The following is an 18,623-nucleotide window of genomic DNA, read 5'->3' on the forward strand; positions in this document are numbered from 1 at the left end:
AAAACCTAAAGGTCACCTGTGCCACCCTGGTGCCCATCCCTGGGTCTGGCACTGTCGGTTCTCTACTTGGTGGTGCCTCCAAAACTGCACCTCCCCTCTCTACAGCCTGAGCTTGAGGATGCCCTGAGAAATATAACAACTCTGTGCTTCCCAGAAACTATTAATAAAGTGCCTGTTTGTTGTCTGTATAAACTTAAGAATGGAACTCATTACAGACTGCCCAGACTGCTTTGTGCCATGTGTCTTTTTTCTTACTCTATTTGGTGTGTTCCTTTTCTTATCTTTTGATAATATTTTCCATAGAGGGATGCCTTTAGTCACAGTATTGCTACATCAGCAGGTACTGTGTTTGTGTTAAGCAGACAGTAAAGAGGCATGATCACTGTGCATTGAGGTACAATAAAGCGTCCTGCTCTGCCCTGTGTGACCAAGACAGGTCTTCCTCCCCCTTTTCTGTCCCTGCAGGGGCAGTGCCTGTGAGCAGAGGTGGAGGGAAGAGAGTCCCAGCACAGCTGCAGAGATGCAGATGGTTGTCAACTCCACTTCCTGCATAGAAATCCGGCATGAAATTGCTTCTAAATGCTGCTCCCTTCAGCTCCTGGACACCTACTCACAGAGTTGTGAAAAAAATCCCCCGGCCACTGGCTTCCAAGGTGAGTTATGCCAAAGTTAGAGCTCGGTGGGAAATCTCTATCCTTTCCAACCCTTTTAATATAGCCATACATGGTGGAGTACATGGATGTGTCTTGTACAGAAAAGAAGGAGTGTGAAAGCAACGTGACTGACACTTTTCAGTCTCTGTGTTCATTCTACACCCGTGGGTACAAAGACATCATGGAAACCCTGGCACAGAGAGACCCTTCAGTCCATGGGTACAGAGACATCCCAGAGCCCCTGGCATAGACAGACCCTTCTGTCCATGGGTAAATGAGCACAGTGGGGGTGGGTGAGCAGTGAGTCCTGGACGGGAGACAAACCTGGCTCCAGCCGTGCCAGGCCCTGCCAAGGCTCAATGCTGGCTGCTCTGAAATGGGAAAGCCCTTCAGCCTTGTCCCTGCCCAGAGGGGCAGTGCTGGCCTGGCAGCACAGGTTGTTTTCCCCACAGGCTGCAGGAGATGAGAACACAAGGCTTGCAAACACTGACTGCAAGCCACAGCTATGGGTGCTCCCCACGAACCTCAGCCCAGGGCCCAGTGTCTGCCCCAAGCTTCAGGGGATGCAGTGGGAGCCCGGCTGGGCTCTGCCCTGGGGCCGTCCTGCAATGACAGCTCCAAACAGGGAGCATTCAGTTGCCACAGACAGCCAAGGCAGGGGTGGAGGGGAGCTGGTCCAGCCCAGCACTGCTGTGTGCTGTGCTCTGGGGCTGGGGCTCCCTGCACAGGGGACTGCACTGCTGTGCCAGAGGAGACAAAGAAGCTTCAGCTTCAGCCTAACTGAGGTGGATGGGTGGGCTGGGAAGAGTGGGGAAGCTCAGGGGGATTCACAGAGTTCATCCTGCTGGAAGGACGAGGAAAAGGGAGTGGGAACTCAGCAGTGAGGAGAACTGAGGGCTGGAGAGCAGCTCTGAATGACACTAAAATCTCACTGGACCTCTGAGACATTGCTGCTCTTCAGCCAGTGACAGCATGAGATCCTAAGCCTGGGGATCAGTGTTCCTCGTGGTGAGGGGCATTAAGGAAGGCAACAACGTGATGGACACTGTGATGGGCTGGGAACTCACTGGGGGAAAGGAGGGAGCAGTTGTGAAGTAAAAGGCAGGTGGGGGAGAGAACTGTTCAGAGGAGGGCTGAGCTACAGCTTGTGCAAGCTGAAAATGTCATTTGGGGTCGTTCCAGATTGATTTCATTTCAGAAGGTATTGAACAGGTTTACTTTGTTTTCCCTTGGAGGTGTACACTCTGCAAACTTGAGCTGCGTTGCCAAAATGCTCAAGCAAGTCTGTGCTGCAGGTCACACCATTTCTCCTTTGGCTGATTCGGGCCCGGTGCTGAGCTGCAGCAGAGCCCTGGCAGAGCCCAGAGCAGCCTCAGCATCCACAGGGCCCGGCTGCAAGGAGAGAAACCAGAAATTGCCCGTCAGCTGAAGGCTCCTGAAGGCTCACCCTTGTCCCAGCTCCCACGGTGCCCAGGCCACGCTGGCCATGCCCAGAGCAGTGCCCAAAGCTGCCCATCATTGCTGCCCCTCATTGGGCAGCAGAGCAGGAGGGCAGGACATGTGCCCAGCCTGCAGCCAGCCATGGCACATCCTCCTCCTCAGCAGCTGCCACAGCAGGATGCTCCGGTGTTTGCTGCCATTTCCCAAAAGCTCTTATCCCACCATGCAAAGAAGACGGGGACTCACCTCATGCCATCGCTGCTGGCAGAAAAGCTGGTCCCAAACGATGTCCTCAGCCTTCTCCAAGCGCACGGCCCGTCCACACCGCAGCTGGTCCCAAGCACCTCCTGATCCACACTGGACCCCACCTGGAACACTTCCTTTAGAGAAACAAACAACAAAATAATGAAAATAGGTTACAGTGCAAAGGGGGGGAAAAGAGAAATGGTAAAAAATCTTATCTCTATCAAGGGCTTGAGGAAGGTCCAACCCTACATGCCAGGGAAAAAGCCACCCATGGCTGAGAGAAGCCCGTGCTTTCTCCCTTTCCCCCTGCGCTGCCGCAAAAGTTATGGTGATCCCAAAGCAAGCAAGGGCAGTGGAGCAGCCCAAGCCCTTCCTTGCCTGCAAAGCAAAGCAGCCAAGCACAATTCTGGAGCCCCACCTCTGCTCCCACCACGGGGCTTTGTTTGTGTCAAGCTGGCTGCCCCAGCCCCAGCTGGGGCACGGTGGGTGCTGGGGGCTGTTGGCAGGGCCAGGAGCCAACTCCCATTTCGTACCCACCCCAGCCCATCCCCCAGTCCTGCCAAAAGGCAGCTTGGCAGACGACAGAAGAATCAATTTTATCCTCCCCAGCAAAGGGGGAACCTTTGTTTCCGGGGCAGGCTGTGCAATGCCCAAATCTGGGAGCATCCCCCTGGGTCTGGACTCATCTGTAAATTTGCTGTGTGGAGCCTGGCTTTGAAGAAGGTGCCAGAATCCAAGTCTGTCATCTTCAGCTTGCCAGTGGCCAGGTGGAGGAAGAGGTTGTCATCCTTGATGTCATCCTCGCTGTCCCCAGCAGCAGCAGCCCCACCTGCTACAGCTTCTCCAGGGGCTCCTTCTCCTTCCCTGGGGGGGAGACCAGGCTCTCAGTGTTCTGCCCAGGGCCCCAGCTGTCAGTGAACCAGGACAAGCCAAACCAGCTCAGATGGTGGCCACCAGTGCTGGGCAGAGAGCAGCTCAGCTCCAGCCCAAGGGCTGGGTGTTCCCATCTGATGACCTGGGTGCAGTGGCACAGGCAGGACAAAACAGTCTGGGCTTCTTTGCTTCTGATTGCCAAGGCCTGTGTGGAGCTGGAACTTACCAGAGCCCTGCATCAAAGTGCGCCTGTGGCTCTCTCCCTTCTTCTACGTCAGGTGAATTTGCTGCATCCAAGGGTCACAAAGCAGGTCTTCTAATGAGGGCCTTTCTTTGTCGAGCATGGATAAACACCTTTTGATCAGATCTTGGCAGTCTGGAGAGAGAAAGCAGAAACCACCGGTCACTTGGAGGAGGCTGCAGTCTGCTTTGCCCCATTATTCCCATGCCCAAGCCATGCTGCGTGTGCTCAGAGCTGGGCCTAAAGCCTCCCATCAGTTCTTTGTTTTGGAGGAGAGCAGGAGAGCAGGACCTGTGCCACGTGCTCAGCAGCTGCCAGAGCGGGATGCTCACGAGCCCACTGCTGTCTCCCAGCACTGCCTCCCATTCCCCCCGTGCCCAGAGATGAGGATTCACCTTGAGAGAGCCGTTGTGGCAGTGAGAGCTGATGGTTCCAGCTGATGTTCCGGCCCCTCCTGAAAGGGTGCTTCCCACAGACCATCTGGTGCAGCAGGATGCCCAGGGACCAGATGGTAGCTGGCTTGCCATAGTACCAGCCAAAGCGGGTCCATTCCGGGGGGCTGTAGGACCGTGTTCCTATGGGACAGAGATGGAGTTCATCAGGGGAATGCTGCTGCTCCCAGAGCCTGGCCCCAGAATCCTTGGCCATGCTAGGGCTGCACCAATGGCACATGGTGTGACCCCTTGCCTCTGGCCAGCACCTGGGACGTGTGTACAAACTTGGGCTTGGAAAAGAAGCCACTGGTGCTGCAAGAGGGCAGCAGAAGCCCTAGCAAGGCCTGAGCATGACAAGGAAAAACCCACTCAGTGGTGGGGAAATCCATGTCTCCATCCTCCCTGCCTGCATTGCCCCAAAAAACAATTATGAGGCCAAGGCAAACAAGGTGAGCACAGTAGTGCAAGCCCTTTCTCACCTGCACACCAAAACAGCGGGTGCGCAGGTTCTGCCCCTCCCCTGCTCCCCTACTACCCCCACCCATGGGTGTTTTTGTCAGGCTGGCTGCCCCAGCCCCAGTCCTGGGCACAGCGGCTGGCAAAGGCTGCCAGCAGGGCTGGAAGCTGTCCCCCCAGCCGCCCCCAGTGGAAAGCAACTCAGCTGAAGACTCAGTGCCATGACTGGCAGCAAAAAGGAGAGTCCACGCTCCCACAGCCAGGCTGGGCCCTGAGCTGTTGGGCCAGGAGATGCTGGGAGCGGGAAGACGGCGCTGTGTGGGCTCACCTGCAAAGTGAGTGTAGGCTGTGTCCTGCAGGTAGGTGCCACAGCCAAAATCAATCAGTTTTGCCTGCCCGCTGGCCAGGTCAACGAGGATGTTCTCCGGTTTGACATCCCTGTGCAGGACTCCGCAGCTGGTGCAGTGCTGCACGGCCTCCAGCACCTGGCGGAACAGCTGCCGCGCCACCTCCTCGGACAGGAACCCCCGTGCCCGAATGAAATGACGGAGGTCCTGACACCGCTCCGGGCGCTCCAGCACCATCAGGATGTCGCTGGGGAGCTCAAGCCACTCCAGCAGCTGGACAACACCAGGGAAGCCAGTGGACACCTTGTCCAGGAGCACGATCTCCATTGGTGCGCTGGTGCCGTCGGGCTGCAGGAGGACCACGATGCCGTCAGCGGGGCTGATGCCGTGCCAGGGCTCGGGAAGCCCTCACCCAGCCCGGGATGCTCTGCTGGCCCCACACGCGCTGTCCACCCTGCTGGGCCTCGGCTCATGCCCACCCCGCACGCCCCGGCTTCTCCCGCTGACCCCCGCTCACTCACCAGCTCACCCCAGTGTCGGACGCGGTTCCGTGGCACCCTTTTGATGGCCACCTGCAAGCCAAGGGGAGCAGAGGGCTTAGCTCGCCGCCCGCCCTGCCGAGCCCCATCCTTCCCCGACCCCTCCTCAGCCTCCTCCTCCTCCGCCCGCCGCCGGCCCCTCCACTCACCGGGGCGCCGTCCGAGAGCCGCGTCGCCGCCCAGACGCTGCCGAAGCCGCCGCGCCCCGGCAGCGAACCGAGCTGGTAGCGCTCCTTAATGCCGTGCTCCACCTTCCCTGCCGGCGAGACGCGGCTGTCAGCGCTCGGCCCGGGGCCAGACACGGGCCCCGAGCGCCCCTCAGCCGTCCCGGGCCGGGCAGCCCCTGGCGTTCGCTCTTTGGAACGCGACAGCGGCGGCTCGGGGCCAGCGGCCGCGCTGCCGAGCGGCGGAGCTCGGGCCGGGGAAGCCCCAACGGAGGCGGCGGGAGCGGCCGCGCCCTGTGTGCGCTCTGCGGGCTCCGGGAGCAGCCGGCGCCGGGACCGGGACCGGGACCGGGATCCACGTTGGGGCTGGGGCTGCGGCCGGGCCCGGGGTGGGGGCCGGACCCCGCGTTGAGGCCGAGGTCGGAGCCCACGTTGCGGCCGGGGCCGGGGCCGGGGCCGGGGCCGGGGCCGGGGCCGGGGCCGGGGCCGGGGCCGGGGCCGGGGCCGGGGCCGGGGCCGGGGCAGGCGGAGCCAAAGGGAGGCGATGCCGCACCAGGCACTGATCCCCGCCCAGCAGCGCCACTGCCAGTACAGCCAGAGCCGGGCGGAGGAGAGACCGCGGCAGGACGGCCGGGGACGGGGACGGGGACGGGGACGGGGACGGGGACGGGGAAGCCCCGCTCGGGGCCGAGGGCGGGCTGGGGGCATGAGCCGGCTCGGAACGGGGAGAGGGAGACTGGGAGAGGAGGGAGACACCGGGAAACGGAGACTGAGAGAGGCTGTGGGACTGCGGGAGAGGGAGAGGAGATCCAGAGGGTCGACAAAGTCGCTTGATTCGCTGCTGCTGCTTCTGCTGCCGCTGCTGCTGCTGCTGCTGCAACTGCAACTGAAGCCCTGGGGCCGTTTGTCCCCATGGCCGTTTTTCCGTTTTTCCGTTTTTCCGTTGCCTTCTCAGCCCTGTGCCAAGCCCCGCGCACCCCGGGGGCAGCCCCTGAGCCTTTTCTTTCCATGGAGAATAAAACATCTTTCAAGCACAGTCCTTGACGGCCAAGATTGGGATACTGCCTCTGAAATTCTGGATATATACAAGGATAGCTCCCAGACAAAAGCTGCCAGGCATATGTAGGTTACCTTGGCTTCCTGAGGGCCGACTCTTCCCTGCCTTTGAAACACTGGGGCTCCCTACGTTCCTTTCTATGGAAAAGAACTGTCCTTCTTGTCCAGGTGCCCATGGCCTCAAGCACATGACCATTTGATAGTGGTCAAAGGAGTGGAGAAAGGAGTTCTGTGCTCAGTGGGCTGGAGACTGAGGACAGCAGAGGAGAGCCCTGGGAGGGATTGATGGGCAGTTTCAGAGATGATGGCTCTTTTGACAGAGAATATCCAGAGAAAGAAACAATTAATACCAAGGGCAGCTGTGGAGGCCCAGACTGGAAACAAGGAGAAGGAATTTCTCTCCCAGAGCAGGGCTGAGGTGCAACACATCCCCCAGAAGGAGTCTGGGCCAGCCCAAGGCACAGGCATGGGCAGCAGCTGAAAGGTTCTTCTGAATTGGACTCCTCGAAGGGTTTGTGCAATCTCCTCCTAGGCCCTGAGGTTCAAGGACTCAGCACCAAATGCACCACGGGGCTCACGGGGATCAAGCAAGTCCTGACAAACCACGGCTCTGCCTTGATTTCCCTCTGGTCTGGTGCAGTCCATGAGGAAGGTTTTCTGCTGCAGTTATGGAGAAATATCCATTGGAGTTTTAAAGGGTGGATTTTATTACTGCTGATTTTAGAGCAGAGGTGATTAGAGCATTGTGTGGTTGATATTGATCCAGGGTCTCTCCTCGGCAGGTCTGGCCTGCTCAGAGAAGCTGTGCCTTGAGGTCTGACCCAGTGTGGACAACCTTGCTCCACTTTGCCCAGCCCCATCCCGTCTGTCCTCCCTCATCTGGAACCTGCTTTGCTTGGAGAACTGGCTGCGCTCAGGCAAAGAGATGTTTTCCCTTTTTAATTTTTTTAAACAATCTAAAACTCCTAATTTTCTCCACTGCAAACAGACATAGTCCTCAGGAGTGTGCCTGCCCAAGGTGCCACCAAAAGCACTGCAGAGCCTGCCCTGGGCCAGCTCTGCGGGTGGATCATCATCGCATCCTGCACTGGGCCACTGCCAGGGGCTGTACAGGGCCATGGACACTGCACTGATCCCACGGCTGGGTTTGTGTGCCACGGCAACCGTGAGAAGTTCAGGTTTCCTTGGAAACATTTGGGAGAACTGGGACATACTGGGGGACACTGGGAGCACTGTGGGAAACGCTGGGACATACTGGGAGTGATACTGGGGAGGAGTGGGTCAACGTGGGAACATGGGGAATGCTGAGGGGGAATCTGGGTGGACTGGGATGGACTGTGGGGTTGCACTGAAAACTACTGGGACATACTGGGATTGATACTTGGAAGTACTGGGACAAACTAGGGACACAGGGCGCACTGTGGGGATGGCTGGGGGACACTGACGCCTACTGTGGATAATACGGGGAGGAACTGGAATGGACTGGGAACTAAGCCAGGTGTATTGGGTGGGACTGGGGTGTACTGGGATGACCTGGAGGGGCACTGGGTTTGTACGGGGCTGTACTGGGGATGGAGTGGGCTCCTGCCTCTGGTGCCTCCCATTTGCCAAGACTCCCGCCCATCACTGCACACAACCAATCAGTGCTGGGTCTTGGCACTTTGGGGGCGGTGCCTGGTGTCGGCGCCATCTTTTCTGTTTTTGCCTGTGGCTCCCGTCATGCCCCACGGCCCAGTTGAGCCCCGTTGGAGCTGGGACAACAACGCCCGTCATGCCCTGGGGCTTCACAGAACCCCAGTGTCCACCCACCACATGTCACGTATGTGTCCCCCAGACCTCCCAGGATCTCTAAGTGCCCCCGCAGCACCCATTTGGCACACCCCAAAAGCATCCCCAGACTCCAAAATGCTCCCAACCCCATAGATGGCCGTTACAGCCACTTCTGGGAATTCATCTCCTGTCATCTGGAAGAGACGGTCCGAAGTTTCCCTCATTTGCCTCACGACCATCACAAGAAGACCCCGGTGAACCACACTCGGTCCAGACAGGAGTTTTCTGGCCTGGTTGCCTTTGAACAGTTCTGGCCTGGCCGAGGTAGAGGTTTACCAAATAACTGTTTGCAGCTGTGCTGTGCTGTGCCGTCATGGTGCACTGCTCTTCGAGGCCACACTAGCCCAGCCAGATTGGCACCTGCTTCTGTGAGCACACAACGGTCCATAAATCTCCCCACCTCTTGGCCAGACATCGCTCACTTTGAGAAAAGACTGTAAAACGGTGACTCTTTGGAGAAGCCTCTTGAGATCTCCCCACGTAAGGAAGACACGTCTATTGGCCAAAGACCACGAGGACTCCGTCCCATCCCTTGGTAGCTATTTCCCTTCCCCTCTTTTCCCCTTTTGTTTCCTTAAACTCTCCCCTCTGTCGCACAACTGAATTGTTAGCATCAAATAAAGTGCTATATTGAAGCATACTGCTGTCCCCCCGCTCTGTGTCTTGCACCTCAAGATCAAAACAAAGCATCACGATCCCCGCCTGGATTGGCGGATCGTGACATTAAATTGGCATCACGGACTGGATTATGACAGACAGAAGGGCTGCAAGGTTGTGTGTAGTCTGTAATAGGGGAAGGACATCTTGCTCCAGCCGCACCTAGCTGGTCACCTCAAAAGGAGTGAGCTTGTCCAGAAAGCAAGGGGGGCAAGTTCAGATTTCCTGCAAACTGCACAGGCCTAGGTGGAGAGCACCCCCACACTTGTTTGAGGGCTCTGTCTGTAGAATTTCACTCTAGGATCTCTTGGTGTGGAAGACAGGACTGTTTTGTTGGTTTTTATTGTGGTTTTTTTGACTGCTTGGTGTAGCAAAGAGACAACCAGGGATTTGTACTGAAGCTAGTGCCTCCCAAGCAGCTTCGGTCTCTTCACCCACACAGGGAAGTGAAAGGGAACACAGAGAAAAGTTGTGTGTGTGTGTGTGTGTGTGTGTGCGCGTGTGTGTAACTTAAGTGATATACCTCCCTGCAGTGGTTTTTACTTGCCCCTTCATAAAATGAGTGAAAATTGCAGTGCAACAAATAAAGCTGCATTTTTTGCTCTATTAGCTATATATAGTGCCAGACCCTCTCAGGGAGGAGAAGAGTGGGCACCAAATAATTGGTATAATTTAGAAAATGTGATTGATGGAATATGTTCTCTGCAAAGGGAGTCAAAATTCAAACTGTACAAAAATAAAACTGTACTCTGTTCTGTTTTGGGAGCCTGTCTTAGGGCAGCTCTAGAAAATCACTTCAAGCAAACAAATGAGGAGACTACAATTATAAATTCTCTACAAAAATGAGTTCAAATTTTGCCAGAACAACTAAATGAAGAAAGGAACAAGTATCTTTGTTGGAAAAATGAGTGCTCTTTGTTGCAAAATGAGAAACAGTTGTTAGAAAGTGCTCTAAGAGAGGAACACACTAAAACTTTAGAACTTCTGGACCCACTGAAAGAAGCAGAGCAATGTACCAAAAATGGTTCCACCCACTCTGGGCCCCATTCCCTTTTCTCCCTATACAACCCCTTCTCAGCAGACACCAGGTTCACCTTCGCGTTGTCCTGCCAAGAGCCATAAAATGTGGACATTATTAGTGTTCTGGAGAAAGCACATTCCAGACTTTTCAATAATTGCCAGGCCTCTTTATGACTTGCTGAGGGAAGGGGTGAAATGGGATTGGACTCTTTCTCAGGAGGAAGCACTGCAAGTGCTGATTTTTGAAGCAACAGCTCATCAAGCCCTGGGCCCTGTTCACCCCACAGACCCTTTCCAGGTAGAGTGGGGATTCCCCATCTCGGGGTTGTCAGTTCACATATGGCAACAAGGCCCTGATGGTCCTACAAGGCCTGTTATTTGTTTGTAGTTCCGTGGCTTTCAAGATGCTGAATAAAGATACGCTATCTGGGTTAAATGACTGTTTGCGGTTAGCTTAGCTCTCATAGAAGTGGAGAAAATTGTAGGGCAACGACCAATTACATTAAGAGGTCCTTTCAAAGTGATCGTAGTGGTCACTACTGGGGCTCCCCTGCCTGACGCGGTGGCCCATAGATCCTCAGCTAGGAAGTGGTATGCCCAGATTGAACATTATTGTAACATCTTCTCAATAACAGAAGTTGCTATAAAACATTGGGCTATACAAGAAACTGAGAGCTTGGGGAGCAGCCAAGACAAAGCTGCCTCGGCAATTAAAGTAGCCCCTCCTTTCTCCTCTGAACAATCAGCAAATTCTTGGTTCACTGATGCTTCTGCCAAACCAGAGGGAAAGGTGTGGAAACACAGAGCAGTAGCCCTCCACACTTCTGATGAATGAATCATTACTGAGGGAGAAGGCAGTGCTCACGTTGGGGAACTGATGGCTGCCTGGAGTGTTTTCCAGTGTGAGGTACACAATACCTCTCTTGTTTGCATCTACACTGACTCTTATGCTGTGTTTCAGGGATGTACAGAGTGGCTTCCTTTTTGGCAGCAAAATGATTGGGAAGTTAACCGAATTCCAGTATGGCAAAAGAGAGAGGTGGCAAGAAATTTGAACTATCGCAAGGTAAGAGAATTTTGCCATGCGGTGGGTAGCTTCACACATGCTAGATAGTTTCATCATTTTAATTTCCTGCCTCTTCATGGCAGACTCTGTTGCGTTTACTTTTCACAGAAGAGCACCGAGGGACATGAAGAACCAGATAACCCATGATAACACTGCTGATACTTCCTGACTGTTGGTATAATTTTACTTGAACTAAACCAACAAGATTGAAATGACAAAGCTTCATGGTTACAATAACACATAAATTCATTGCTGAATCCCTCATCAAACTTGTACACAGTTATGGCACAAGACCTCACGGCCGTGTTGTACTTTGTAAAATTTAAAATCAGAATTGTTGGCTCCATTTCATTGCTGTACAGTTTTCCCATAAAATCATGTGTGGTAAAAACAATACAAAATACTGGGGGGAATTTGATGTGACTATTGTGACACCTACTACTCCACCACCGCTTATCCTGAACCCTTTTAACAAACGAATGACAAGAGACATAATCGGCGTTGTGGGAGCAGGATTGGGAATTTTCAGTAGCATTGATTCAGAAGTACTGAGGAATAAATTGGCTACTACATCTGGAGATGTCACCAAATTACAGCAACCACTGCAGTCATCTTTGACAGCTTTGGGAACCCAACAATGGTTCCTATCAAACATTTTGGCAAATTGGGAAAAGGTAAATGCAAATGACCGCAAACCGATAACTGATGAACTCGGTGCTGCACAAAATAACATCTCTTTAGGTCTCAGCTGTATCCAGGCTCAGCTGTGGGTGCGGTTTGTTGCTGCCTCAATTATCAGAGAAGGCGAGGAAGGCACTTTTCCTACTGAAATTCGGCAAAGAATTTGGGATAGTGCCACTGACTTTGAAGGAGAATTCCAATCCTGGTGGAACTTGGTACATTTTAGCTATGACCCCAGCACAAACACAGCCAGAGCCTTTGTGCTGATGATACATAATGCTTCAGTGCATTCCATATTCGCCATCATTGCATTCGGGCTGAATCGTGATGGAGCTATTCTCTATCCTTTTAAGCATAGAGAATGGGCCCGTCAAATTGGTGAGAAGTGGGAAACTGTGAATTTGGAAACTTGTATTGTCCGGGAACAACAAGGGTTTATCTGTGAAAGTAACACGATTAGAGCTCAAGATATTTGTTTGGACACAGAGCCAAATGTTTGTAACTTTGAAATACTTCCAAGCGAGATTCCTGAAACGGTGCTGATTTATATAGGCAATGGTTGTGCATGCTTAAGAACTGCTGGCAACCTGTTATCATAGAAAATTTGGTAGTGCATACTAAAAATCATTCGAATGTTTGCATTTGTAACTTTACTAGAATTGTAGGATGTGATTTCCTTATGTAGTCCCAGTTACGTCTTGCCGCCTTTTGCAGTCCAATTACACATGAATCCACCATTTATTGCCTACTCCCGTTGGAATGAACCTCGCTCTGGTAAAGCAATTGCTGCTTCCCCAGGATTTAATTGAAATTTTGGAAAGGATTAAGAAAAACAGACCAAAACTCTGATAACTCTTCATCACCATGTAAAGGAACCACATCATGTTTTGGAAAGAGTAAAGAAAGATGCTGAACTCAAGTGGTGGGATACCCTCTTTGGGTGGTCACCTACTGCCACAGGTGTCCTGAACAAATTGTGTCATCCCATCACTGTCCTTTTGATTTTGGTTTTGATTGGTTTTGGTTATATCAGCAATCCTGTACAACATGAATTGGAGAATGATGAAGCAGTTAACACACTTGACATCCATAATGAATATACACAAGTCAGTCACTGATGACGTCCCCAAGGTTATTGATGCAAGATGAAAAACACATGAGTATTTAAAATGTTATATTGACGACTTGTGTTTTCAAAATCCAATTACCTAGAAATTATTTTATTTTATTAATTATCTACTTAAAATACTTCTTAATTATTTTAAATTGTGTTGAAATGATGTACTGGTATTGACTTGTTTTTTAATTATCTTACTTGTGTTTTGTACTGAAATTGCTTATTCATTATTTTAAATTGTGTTCAACTTACTTATTAATTATTTTACTTGTGTTTTCAATTGAAATTACTTAAATTAGTGTTTCAAATTGAAATTACTGATTAATAATTTTACTTGTGTTTTAAATTGAAAATACTTACTTAAATTGAAATTACTTTGAAAGATTGAACTTGTTCTTTCCCTTTCCCTTTCCCTTTCCCTTTCCCTTTCCCTTTCCCTTTCCTACTTTTTTCTTTGGCTGACTTTCTGTCCCTGTTTTTTGGAATATGCTACCAACCTGGATGAGTCCTGAAGACTTCGCTGTCGGAGTTGGCGGGAGAAATGCAGCACTCAGTGTGAATGATCAGCAAGTCACAATTTATTGCATGCTCTTAGTTACATTTATATCATCAATAATTAAGCTCATACATAGTGCAAAAGCAAGCTCATCACTGGCTACCGCAGCAAAGGTCAGTCCCACCCAGTTCCTCATTCTTGTGATCCTTTAGCTGCGGAGGTTCTGCATACTATCTTAACGGAAGTATCCTGTTATTGCAAAAGTGGTTCCATATCTATTGCTCAAGGAAAAGCTGTCCTTCAAAATACCCACTGTGTCAGTATTTTCCCAAAGCCCTGTCAGCTAGTTCTCGCATGGGAATATGGCCTTTCTCTCTAAGCCATTCTTCTACACTTCGCAACTGAAGACACCGCAGCAACAACACTACAAAGGAGCTCTCTCGACAAAGATTGTGAGTCACGGGGTGGTGTAAGAGACGGTCCAAAGGTTCCCTCATTTTCCTCATGACCGTCGCAAGAAGATGCCCGTGTACCCCACGTGCTCCTGACCTGGTCGGCTTTGAGCAGGAGCTCTGACCCGGCCGAGGTAGACGCGTGGCAGGTGGCTGTCACAGGTGCACTGTGCCGTGCTGTGCTGTGCCGTCATAAGTGCCGGCCCAGACATGTGGGTGCCTGCTTCTCTGGACACACAGTGGTCCGTAAAAATCCCTACCTCATGGCCAGAAGCCATTCGCTTTGAGGAAAGACTTTAAGAAGGTGACTCCTTGAAGAAGCCCCTTGAGATCTCCCCACAGAGGGAAGACCCGTCCATTGGCAGAAGGCCCCGAGCACACCCGTCTATGACCACAAGGATGGTGTCTCATCCCTTGGTAGCTATTTCCCTTCCCCTCTTTTCCCCTCTTTCTCTCTATCTCTTGACTTTGTTTCCTTAAAAACTCTGCCATCTATAGCACATAACTGTGTGCTTGGCACCAAATAAAAGTGCTCTGCTGTGAGTATTCTGAAGCATACTGTTGTCCCCTGCTGTGTCTTTTGTACCTCGAGATCAAAACGAACCATCATGATCCCCGCCTGTACTGGCAGATCGTGACAAGCTCCCAGCTTGTCATCCTCTGTACCAGAGATACTCTGAGTTGTACTTAGAGAATGCATCGTCCGTGAAATGTTCCAGCTTTAGGAGATGACTCCAGGAGCTGCAGCTGCATTGTCCTGCAGCCAGAGGCTTCCTGTGTCAAAGGCTGGGAGTGATTCCGCCCCAGTCACCTCTGAGCATCTTCCCAGCCCTGACAGATTGAAGCTCTCTGTGCCCCTGTGCTGTAGCCGGGGTGGCCGCAGGCAGTGCCCCAGCCCTGCTGGGCTGCACACAGGAGCTGCTCCTCAGTAGAAAAGTCATTTTGTAGATCTTCTTGATTGGCAGGATCACCCTCTGAGCCAGGAGCCCAGCCCAGCCCAGCTCAGCAGCACAGACACAGCTGAATGACTTTAATGACCCTCTCAGGGCTTTGATGTTGTTTATATCAGACTCAGTCCCTGAGAGTGTGCTCAAAAATCTTGTCAAGAACTCAAAGTGATATTTAAAGTCCAAAGATTCTAGAAGCTGTAATGGGTGCCACTGAGGGACACATCGGAGAAAGTGTCCCCAGGTTCCAGTTAGAGCAGAACACTGGTGGAAGCGATGACAGGTGCAGACAAACAAGGGAAAGGTGTCTCTGATGCTGAGCAAACCTCAGCACAGCAAGGCTCACTTGTCCCCTGCTGGCCAAGGGCCCAGGGCCAGCAGCCATGGCCAAAGTGCTTCAGGAGGTGGCTCTGGCAGGGCCTTTCAGCTGCTGCCCATCCCTGTGCCCTCTGCAGCCCAGGCTGTCCTACGGTGTCCATGCCCTGTGCCTCTGTCCCTGCAGGCTGTCGTCAACCCCCGGCTGCCCCACCTCGCTGGCCCCTTCCTTTGCTGCCAGCTTTGCGTCCTGCCTGCCTCTGCCTGGGCTCACAAAGCCTGGGGCTCGATACCTAGAAGGCCCTACTGGATTGCTCTGTAAGAATCCTAAGTGTCAAGTGCCCAGGGAGCAGGGTTTACATGCCATGGCGGGCACCACAGAGCCCTTTTCTCCCCCATGTGCTGAGGGTGTGGCACTTGCCATTTCCAAGATCCCTGCGGTTGCCAAAGGGGCCTTTTTGGCTCCGCTGAGAAGAGTCCTAACTGTGAGCCTGTCTTTCACCTGCTTTTCCTGCAAATGTACTCAAGGAATCCACTTTTTTTTGAACTCTCGGGTCCTGTGTGTGTGCAGGTGTACCAACTGAAGGATGGAACAGGTCTGTTGGGGAGGTGATCTCCTTCTCCAGTGGCTTTTGGTTTTGTTTTGGTTGTTGGATTTGTTTGTTTGTATGGATTGGTTTGGTTTGGGGGGATTCTTTTGTTGGACTTTTTTGTGTTCTTGTTTTAATCAACTCCTCCTGGCAGCTCTGGGCAGGGCTCTGGAACCGTGTCTGACACTTGTCTGTGGCACAGTGAAGGCGGCCAAGGGGACCTTCGCTGAGCTGCGTGCAGAGGAATCCACATCAGCCCAGGCTGGGGGTGCTCAGTGGCAGGTCGGTTCTGTTGACTGGAACCTTTGCATGGAGCATGTCCAGGGATGGAATGTTGGGGCTGCCATGGCTGTGCTGTCACAGACAGGGGAACGCTGGGGCTGCCCCAGCTGCGATGTGCCAGAGAGGGGAAAGCTGGGGCTGCCCTGCTCCTGGCCAGCAGGATCCAGCACGGTGATTCTTGCCCTGTACTCAGCACTGTTTGGGCAGCACCTCGAGTGCTGTCTCCAGTTCTGGGCGCCCCGATTTAGGAAGGACGAGGAGGAGCTGAAGTATTTCGCGAGAAGGGCAACAAGGCTGGTGAGGGGTCTGGAACACAAGTCCTGTGAGGAGCGGCTGAGGGATCAGGGGTTATTTATCCTGGAGAAGAGGAGGCTCAGGTGAGACAAGGTGGTGTCAGGGCACAGGTGGGATTTGAGGATCGCTTAGGTCTTTTCCATCCTTGCTGCTTTTGTGATTCTCTGAAACCAGCCCTGGAGCACTTGCAGGATGAGCGCTGGGCCCCCTCTTCAGAAGCTCCAGCAGCCCAGGTCCCTCAGCTTCTCCACACAGTCCCCAGAGCCCATCCTGTCAGTCCTGCAGAGCCTCTCCAGCCCCTCCTCAGTGCCCAGAACAGGGAGCCCCACAGCCAGACACACCAGCCCAGATGTGCCCCCCTGGCCTGTGGTGCCCCTGGCAAGGGAGCAGCACGAGGCACTGCAGGACCCTGCAGACAATTCCTGTGGCACCACTGCAGTTTGGGCGTGGCTGCCAGGCAGCTCTCCCTGTGAGCAATGATGTCTGCAGTGGGACAGGAAACTCACAACTCCCGTGAACAAACTTTCAGAGGCCACGACAAACCTGAGTGGTTTCCCTCCCGTCCCCCAGACCTTGCTGGCCCCAGGGGCTGATGGCGTTTGTGCTCACTGAGGTCCATCTCCCCACACCAGCACCATGCTCTGCCAGCACTGATCTTCCCTCAGCTCTGCACACAGACATTGCTGCTGCAGCTCCAGAGAAGGGAACAAAAGGGGCATCTCTAGAGAAAACTTTCCGGGCAGATCCTGTTATAAATGAGAAACAAAAAGTCTTGATATTTAGCAGAATTTAGGTTGCTTTATTTGATATAGACGGAGCAAGCAGCGCTGGGGAACGTGAGGGGTCAGCGCCCACCCCACGCTCCGTTGAACCTTGGTTTGCAGCTCCTTTCTAGAGTATGGTTTTCCTTGTAGTAATCAATAATTCTTAATTTCTTTTGTTGTCATAATTCTGCCAGGTAAGCAGTGGTGGTTAAAAAAACATCCGTGGGACCGCTGTGTGAAATCTCCGGACAATTTGTCAAGTAACCACCTGGTTTTGGTAGATAAAGAACAGCAGAAGTGGGAAGTCTGGTCTTAGCAGATAGGTTGCAGTTGATTACGCAAAGGCGGGAGATCTGATTTTGCAAAATCTTTCAGGCTCTGGGAAAACCTCATTTTGCAAACTGGTATCAAATACAATTTACTTAGGAAGCACAATATTCATAACAGGGGGATTTAAACAGAATGGTTTTAAAAATGTATTTCCCTTTATCGAGTTCCATGTCTTGTCTAAGTATTCTGGTTTATACAAACTCCAAAACTTTTGCGATTAACACGAATCATTTATCAATTATCACAATTTCCCCACTTCTCTTTTTTTATCCCATTAATTCCTGTTTGGGCTTTAAATTTTGTCAGTACTTCTTGTACTAGATTTAATTCATTTACTGCCATTAATTTCGTTGCCATCTCAGGGTCTCTTGGTATTGTAGCAATTTGCATTCCTTGAACCACTGATTGGACGTGTCAAATGAAACATGGAACAAGACAAGGCATGAACAGTAGTTCTAATAATGCACATGTTAACATAAAACCTAATTTCTTCCACCAAGTTCCCCCAACAGGTTACTTCACCAATTATCATTAAGCATAGAGCTCCAGGTTTGTACAGGTACAGGGGCTATTTGTTTTAATTTTTTTTTCTGCAATTATAGTAATTATTTCACCGTTATAAATACCATTTTTAAGCAGCATTCATAATTATTAAACTTGCCACACACTCCTTCTTCAGCTAATAGATAGTGCAGGGCTAGTCGATTTTGATATACTGCTGCTCTAGTTTGAGTAAGTTGCTTAGCTATTCCTTTCGTTGCTTGGGCTTAATCCCTCCCCCCTCTGTGGCCATTGTTCAGTTTTTTGCATTTCTCCACAGATCCAGCAGGGGGGTTCAGTTCAGTTCAGTAGTAATTTCTTTCGTTAATTCTGCTAAGAAATTCTTTTCCGAGGTGGGTAAGTCCCGTTTGCTGCTTTGTTGTTTCAATTTCTCGTGCAAGTTAAAACTTTTCTTATGGTTTGTTCTTGTTTCCTTGAGCGTTTTAATTGTGTTCTTTATTCATTCCTCCTTGCAGTGATTTTGCACTCCTCCCTGATCTGAATATCCCCACAGACCTTCTTTTGTGAAGCAGGGGTACGCTTCTCCTACTGGGCAACTTTGGTATGCCAATAGAGCCCACCATTTTTTCCAAATTGGTGGCTACCCAGTAACTTTTTCCTATAACAGTGCACGTTTCTAAGTTGTGCTTATTATAGCAGGCTGAACTGATATGAGTGTGGAGGGCAAGGGTGGATTCTGTGCATCCGCCGTACCCGATTGTCTGGTAACACTTGGAACAAGCATCAGCACTATTTCCTTTCATCATAAGGAGCAATAGGATGACTCCCAGGA

At 51.8% G+C, this 18,623-nt stretch overlaps 1 protein-coding gene across 1 annotated transcript; it reads right to left on the reverse strand.

Annotated features, from left to right (window-relative positions):
* Positions 1 to 1,646: 1,646 nt before the first annotated feature.
* On the reverse strand, positions 1,647 to 8,170 carry LOC134055565 (serine/threonine-protein kinase pim-1-like). The gene is made up of 9 exons (XM_062511969.1): positions 8,124 to 8,170; positions 5,379 to 5,625; positions 5,212 to 5,262; positions 4,672 to 5,038; positions 3,849 to 4,028; positions 3,501 to 3,588; positions 2,873 to 2,909; positions 2,340 to 2,473; positions 1,647 to 1,719 (listed from the first exon to the last, which is right to left on the reverse strand). Exons 1-9 carry the CDS (start codon positions 8,168 to 8,170, stop codon positions 1,647 to 1,649), a joined length of 1,224 nt encoding a protein of 407 aa, XP_062367953.1.
* Positions 8,171 to 18,623: the final 10,453 nt, after the last annotated feature.

The sequence above is a fragment of the Cinclus cinclus genome, chromosome 33 (assembly GCF_963662255.1).
Source record: "Cinclus cinclus chromosome 33, bCinCin1.1, whole genome shotgun sequence".
Lineage (NCBI taxonomy): Eukaryota > Metazoa > Chordata > Aves > Passeriformes > Cinclidae > Cinclus > Cinclus cinclus.